This window comes from Chiloscyllium plagiosum, unplaced genomic scaffold (assembly GCF_037043375.1).
Source record: "Chiloscyllium plagiosum isolate Xiang-an unplaced genomic scaffold, Cpla_swu_hap1 HiC_scaffold_46, whole genome shotgun sequence".
Lineage (NCBI taxonomy): Eukaryota > Metazoa > Chordata > Chondrichthyes > Orectolobiformes > Hemiscylliidae > Chiloscyllium > Chiloscyllium plagiosum.
Genome location: NW_028270184.1, coordinates 40,284,245 through 40,291,665, shown reverse-complemented (window position 1 = coordinate 40,291,665; position 7,421 = coordinate 40,284,245). Strand labels below are relative to the sequence as shown.

Below are 7,421 nucleotides of genomic sequence, written 5' to 3'. Positions count from 1 at the left end.
AGACAGGATAGATCGATTGAATCCTTAGAAGAGTATAAAGAAAGTAGGAGTATACTTAAGAGGGAAATCAGGAGGGCAAAACGGGGACCTGAGATAGCTTTGGCAAATAGAATTAAGGAGAATCCAAAGGGTTTTTACAAATGCATTAAGGACAAAAAGGTATCTACGGAGAGAATAGGGCCCCACAAAGATCAGAAGGGCGGCCTTTGTGTGGAACCACAGAAAATTGGGGAGATACTAAATGAATATTTTGCATCAGTATTTACTGTGGAAAAGGATATGGAAAATATAGACTGTAGGGAAGTAGATGGTGACATCTTGCAAAATGTCCAGATGACAGAGGAGGAAGTGCTGGATGTCTTGAAACGGTTTAAGGCGGATAAATTCCCAGGACCTGATCAGGTGCACCCGAATACTCTGTGGGAAGCTAGAGAAGTGATTGCTGGGCCTCATGCTGAGATATTTGTATCATCGATAGTCACAGGTGAGGTGCCAGAAGACTGGAGGTTGGCAAACGTGGTGCCACTGTTTAAGAAGGGCGGTAAAGACAAGCCAGGAAACTATAGACTGGTGAGCCTGACCTCGGTGGTGGGCAAGTTGATAGAGGGAATCCTGAGGGACAGGATGTACATGTATTTGGAAAGGCAATGACTGATTCGGGATCATCAACATGGTTTTGTCTGTGGGAATTCATGTCTCATAAACTTGATTGAGTTTTTTGATGAAGTAACAAATAAGATTGATATGGGCAGAACAGTTGATGTGATCTATATGGACTTCAGTAAGGCGTTCAACAAGTTTCCCCATGGGAGACTGATGAGCAACGTTCGATCTCATGGAGTAAAGGGAGAACTAGCCATTTGGATACAGAAATGGCTCAAAGGTAGAAGACTGAGGGTGGTGGTGGAGGGCTGTTTTTCAGACTGGAGGCCCGTGACCAGTGGAGTGCCGGAAGGATCGGTGCTAGGCCCTCATATTTTTGTCAGTTACATAAATGATTTGGATAAGAACATAAGAGATACAGATCGTAAGTTTGCAGATGACACAAAAATTGGAGGTGTGGTGCACAGCGAAGAGGGTTACCTCAGATTACAACAGGATCTGGACCAGATGGGCCAATGGGCTGAGAAGTGGCAGATGGAGGTTAATTCAGATAAATACGAGGTGCTGCATTTTGGGAAAGCAAATCTTAACAGAACTTATACACTTAATGGTAAGGTCCGAGGGACTGTTGCTGAACAAAGAGACCTTGGAGTGCAGGTTTACCGCCCCTTGAAAGTGGAGTCGCAGGTTGATAGGATAGTGAAGAAGGCGTTTGGTAAGCTTTCCTTTATCGGTCAGAGTATTGAGTACAGGAGTTGGGAGGTCATGCTGCGGCTGTCCAGGACATTGGTTAGACCACTGTTGGAATATTGCGTGCAATTCTGGTCTCTTTCCTATCGGAAAAATGTTGTGAATCTTGAAAGGGTTCAGAAAAGATTTACAGGGATGTTGCCAGGGTTGGAGAATCTGAGCTACAGGGAGAGGCTGAACAGGCTGGAGCTATTTTCCCTGGAGTATCGGAGGCTGAGGGGTGACCTTATAGATGTTTACAAAATTGTAATGGGCATGGAAAGGATAAATAGACAAAGTCTTTTCCCTGGGTTAGGGAGTCCAGAACTAGAGGGCATAGGTTTACGGTGAGAGGGGAAAGATATAAAAGAGACCAAAGGGGCAACATTTTCATGCAGAGGGTGGTACGTGTATGGAATGAGGTGCCAGAGGATGTGGTGGAGGCTGGTACAATTGCAACATTTAAGAGGCATTTGGATGAGTATATAAATAGGAAGGGTTTGGAGGTATATGGGTCGAGTGCAGGCAGGTGGGACTAGATTGGGTTGGGATATCTGGTCGACATGGATGGGTTGGACTGAAGAGTCTGTTTCCATGCTGTACATCTCTATGAATCTATGACTGTATGAGCCAATGGGCTGAAGTGTGGCAGATTGAGTTTAGTTTGGAAAATGCAAGAAATTGCATTTTATAAAATAAAAAAAGCAAGCCATAGCCAGTTAAAAGTTGGTCTTTCAGTAATCTTGTTGAACAGAGAGACCTCAAGGATCATGTATATAATTCTTTCAAGTCTCCATCACACGCTGATAGGGTAATTAAGAAGTGTGTAGCAAGCTTGCCATCATTGGTCAGATGTGGGGTTGGTACGTTATTTTGAGATTGCACAGGATGTGGGGAGGCCTCTTCTGGAGTACTGCATACAGTTCTGTCCTCCCGTTTTTAGGAAGGATTTATCAAGCTCGAGAGTGCTGAGAAGAGGTTTACTAGGATGTTACCGGGAACTGAGTTTGTATTATAACTGGAGACTGGATATGCAGGAACTTTTCCACTGAAACATGGGAGGTTCAGAGCTGACATTGAAGAGGTTTATAAAATCATGATGCGTATGGATGAGGTGAATTACAAATTCATTTTCCCTAGCTTGGAGGAGATCAAGACAACGATATAAATTTTCAAGGTGGAAGGAGAAAGATTCTAAAAAGGCATGAGGTCATTTATTTTAATTTACACAAAGAAAGGTTCGCTTGTTGAATGAACATCCCGAAGAAGCAGTGGATGCGGGTTTAGAACATACAACATAGAAAAGTACAGCACAGAACAGTATTATACCTGTGTACACTGTGGGCTGATTGACAGAGGTTATTTGCTACATCTGTTAAAATATTTTTTTTCTTATCATGCAATAACCAGGACGGCAAGAATGGACGTTCCTTTGTTTGATTTGTGCCTGTTGAAAGTTGCTGAGGGTGGCGTTTCAGTGTGTAGTCATCTCGGAAAATCAAGTGTCTTTCTTGCAAAATTTGCATAAAAATCGCCAGTCTCTCATTTTGAGGCGGAAATATCTTTGATTTCCTTTTCCAGACAATTTCAACCTGACGCATCTGATCACGGTGGAAAGTGAGGACTGCAGATGCTGGAGATCAGATGCTGAAAAATGTGTTGCAGGAATCCTGAAGAAAGGCTGATGCCCGAAATGTCGATTCTCCTGATCCTTGAATGCTGCCTGACCTGTTGCGCTTTTCCAGCAACATATTTTTCAGTATCTGATCCCGGTATCAGTAATAGATTCATATATTTGTGTAAAATATCACAGCTCAAGTCTATTTTGTTAAACATTGATACCTGAGTTTGAAGATATCATCCTTGAAAGGACATGCAATTTGTACAATTCAACCAAACATCGTACTAAACAGAAATGATTGCACATGTCGAATTTAGGGGTTCGATAATCCATGAAATAACTGCGTGAATCATTTTGTTTTTTAACTACCGGGGGATGAAGAGAACTCCATTTTGGGAAACAAGATGAAATTAAGTCTCAGCTACAAAAAGATTCCCCTAAAATACATTTCCCTTGTCCACAGTTTTAAAAATATATTTGAAAGTTTGTCTCAATAGCGATTTCACCACATTCTTCAGCTCCTCTCTGAATTTGTTCTGGGTTGCTGCATAAATACATGGGTTCAGGAAACAGCTCAACAACTTGAGACTATTTCCCGTTTCAGTTGCGATATATTTAGGGTCGTTAAATTCACCTCGGTAATAATTCGGGTTTGACAGCCTGGTAATGACCAAAGTAGCGGAACGTGTCAACCAAAGCAATATGAAACTGACAGATACTGAGAACAATAAAACGATCGACTTCCTCCGGTTCTCCATCTCTGTATTGCTTTGATTCTCCTTTCTGTGTCCATGGAGTTTAATCCGAGTTCTGTTCGCCATTACAATACGGCGGATGGTTAAACAATTAAATGAGACAATTAAGACAAATGGAAGCCAAGCAACCCAGGTGCTGTAAACCCAGACAAAAACTATCCCTGGAGATGAAGCAAAGAAAGTTACGCTTGACTGGCAGCCCCATTGGATTTTATTAAGGATTTGCTCTGACACATATGCAAACAACAGTGAAATATTTTTTAACAAGGTCAGGACCGAAATGGTTATTAATACCACCGTTGCGGTTCTTTCTGTACAATATAGTGTTTTAAACTTCTGGCAGCAGATCACCACAAATCTGTCAAATGTGAAGGAAACGGTGAACCAAACAGTTAAATCGAGACTGGTGGCACCTATGTATATAATGAACTTGCAAACAGGTGTATAGGAGAAGAAGGAAAAAGGAAAATGATAATGCAAAATGCGATATGCGATAACATCATAGATAATGACCAAGAGATCCGATGTTGCCATGGCTACCAGATAAGCAGAAATGCATTTAGAAAGACCACAGTTTCCTCGTACGATAATTATAACAGTCATCGTGTTCGCTGAAAAAGAGACAGAGCATTTCGGTAATATTGCAATACATGTTTGAAATAGAGGAGAAGATACTTTTTAAGAGGATGTGAATACTTTCTGAGTGATCTACAAAACAGGAAATGTACCCATATTTAATGTGGTCCCATCTATCTGTATGGTATTGTCAGACTGTCGAAAGATCAACAAAAGCCTTTGCAGGCGACACTTTTGTGAGGGTTGTTATTACATCAGCTATGCTTCCAGATAAAGGGAAAAAGTAGAGGTGTTCAAACACTGTTTTTGACAATGATATGTGAACACTGACAATGGGAAATGTATGATATGCAACATTAACACGGATAAATTAAAATCAACTCGAAAGAAACAAGTTCAATGTCTTACCTGGAAGACAAACAGCTGCAAGAAGTGGATAATAAATCTCCTTCAATAATAAAATCGGTGGTTTCTCCATTTCTGAAAATGAATGACTTCTGTCGGAATAGAAGTTCTATGGCTGCAGTATGACCAACATTAGGCAGATGTAATCTGTATTTATACATGCATCACATCTCCAGAGAGTCAATTATGTCAACTCATCACTTACATTAGTTGCAATCATGTAGAATGTTTTATTTCCATAATACACTAAATAAACTAAGATCTGATCCTGGCATTCTAGACTTCACTTTCATTCTCTTCTCTGAGTTGGACCCCAAATGTCATGTATTTTAACTTATTTATGCATTTAAACAATTGTCCTTTGTAAAAGATAACCGTGCCTTGTGAATTGTTTTTTTTTGTCATTAATCCCATTATGGTCTGTGGTCTGGTCTTCCCAACTGCCAACAGTTGACTCCACACGTGTATTGTAGCTCATCACATTCGAGCAATTGTCCAGTTTCTGAAATTGTCTACTCAGTTGCGAATAATGGATAAGGGACCATGACTAGATTAACAACTTTGGAGAATTTTGTTTCCACATCCTCCCTAATTTTACGTGAAAGTTATCGGACTGAATTCCATCCTCCCAGCCAGTAAAACGTACTTGATAAGTCGGAAACTTACTCGAATTCGTCTGAATGCCTGGGAATGAACACACAGCACAAAATGTTTTTCAGTGTTCCTTCCAGAAAGCATTAAATATCTTCAAGCGAGCTGTTAATGATAAAGAATAGAGGGTGGAATTAAGGATCAAAGCCATCACTAGAGAAGTGGTATAAATATAAAGCACTGAGTGTGTGACGATGCTGTCAGTTTATAAAGGTCATTTCGTCCTTGTTCCTGGAGAGGTCCTAAAGGCAGAGGTGCCTTAGCGTCTCGTTCAATAATGGAATGGCAGTGGCCAGTTCGCCGAGTTCAAGTTTATTCCTCGAGATTGTTTAGCTGTCCTGCTGGAGTGCTGGCGAGTTGCAAGCTTCAGTAAAGGGTTTTTCTAACTTTCTATTGAAGTCTCTCTCTTTGGATGTTGTTCCCTCCGACCTGTATGAATCTGTGTTTGTATTTACCTTTTTTGCCATTAATCAGCTATTACTGTATTGGAACAATTAGTTATTCATTGTTACTGCATCGGATCGGCGGAGTTTTTCCACTGTTAGGTCAATTAACATTCTGCTTTCCTTTGGATGTGTTTCCAGTGTAGTGTTTAAATGATTTTTGTTTTGCTTAAAGCTGAGTGATTTGACGAGTTGTATCACAGCGGGAACACCCACTTCACATCTTCCTTTATAATTAGAAAAGCTTAGGGGCCAGGCCACCTTTTTAAAATATTTGCAGGGCGTCTGACCAAGTCCATAACAGGAAGTGCGTTCTAGCTGTCATTGATCCTATAATTTCACTTCGGGTTCAGTGTTGTCGGATACAAAGACGAGTGGTAGGTGTCAGTGACTTTTGGGCTGGTTGTTGAATTCGGTTGATTGAAACAGTGTTTTGTACAGTAATGGCTTTCAGTCACTGACAGATTTCTGGGGGGCGGGGATATGGGGGTTTTACAAAAGGCGAACAAGGTAACGCAATTTGAAATGAAATTGTGTTGCTGGAAAAGCGCAGCAGGTCAGGCAGCATCCAAGGAGCAGGAGAATCGACGTTTTGGGCATGAGCCCTTCTTCAGGAATGAGGAAAGTGTGTCCAGCAGGCTAAGATAATAGGTAGGGAGGAGGGACTTGGGGGAGGGGCGTTGGGAATGCGAAAGGCGGAAGGAGATTAAGGTGAGTGTGATAGGCTGGAATGGGGGTGGGGGCGGAGAGGTCAGGAGAAGATTGCAGGTTAGAAAGGTGGTGCTGAGTTCGAAGGTTGGGAAGTAGACAAGGTGGGGGGAGGGGAAATGAGGAAAGTGGAGAAATCTGAGTTCATCCCTTGTGGTTGGAGGATTCCTAGACAGAAGATGAGGTGCTCTTCCTCCAACCGTCCTGTTGCTGTGGTCTGGCGTTGGAGGATTCTAAGGACCTGCATGTCCTTGGGGGAGTGGGAGGAGGATTTGAAGTGTTGAGCCACAGGGTGGTTGGGTTGATTGGTCCTGGTGTCCCAGAGGTGTTCTCTGAAACGTTCCGCAAGTCGGCGGCCTGTCTCCCCAATATAGAGGAAGCCACATCGGGTGCAGGGGATGCAGTAAATGATGTGTGTGCAGGTGCAGGTGAATTTGTGGCGGATATGGAAGGATACATTTGGGCCTTGGAGGGAAGTAAGTGAGGGGGTGTGGGCGCAAGATTTGCATTTCTTGCGGTTACAGGGGAAAGTGCTGGGAATGGAGGTTGGGTTGGTGGGGGATGTGGACCTGATGAGGGAGTCACAGAGGGAGTAGTCTTTTCGGAATGCTGATGGGGGATGGGAGGGAAATATATCCCTGGTGGTGGGTCCGTTTGGAGCTGGTGGAAATGCCGAAGAATGATATGATGTATATAGAGGTTGGTGGGGTGGTAGGTGAGGACCAGTGGGGTTCTGTCCTGGCTGCGATTGGAGGGACTGAGCACAAGGGCGGAGGAGCGGGAAGTGGAGGAGATGCGGTGGAGAGCATCGTCGATCATGACTATGGGGAAATTGCGGTCTTTGAAGAAGGAGGCCATCTGGGTTGTACGGTGTTCAAACATGTCCTCCTGGGAGCAGATGCGGCGGAGACGAATGAATTGGGAATATGG

The 7,421-nt window shown here is 42.8% G+C and overlaps 1 protein-coding gene across 1 annotated transcript; it reads right to left on the bottom strand.

Moving 5' to 3' along the window:
* Positions 1–3,390: 3,390 nt before the first annotated feature.
* LOC148136326 (putative G protein-coupled receptor 139) lies at positions 3,391–4,762 on the bottom strand. The gene is made up of 2 exons (XM_087983778.1): positions 4,693–4,762; positions 3,391–4,319 (listed from the first exon to the last, which is right to left on the bottom strand). Exons 1-2 carry the CDS (start codon positions 4,760–4,762, stop codon positions 3,391–3,393), a joined length of 999 nt encoding a protein of 332 aa, XP_087839904.1.
* Between the last annotated feature and the right edge of the window lie 2,659 nt (positions 4,763–7,421).

Excerpts from the sequence above, each read along its gene's own strand:
- LOC148136326 (XM_087983778.1), bottom strand. The coding sequence starts at position 4,762 with ATGGAGAAACCACCGATTTTATTATTGAAGGAGATTTATTATCCACTT. Across the intron at positions 4,320-4,692 it reads TGCAGCTGTTTGTCTTCCAG|CGAACACGATGACTGTTATA; the intron begins GTAAGACATTGA and ends TCTCTTTTTCAG.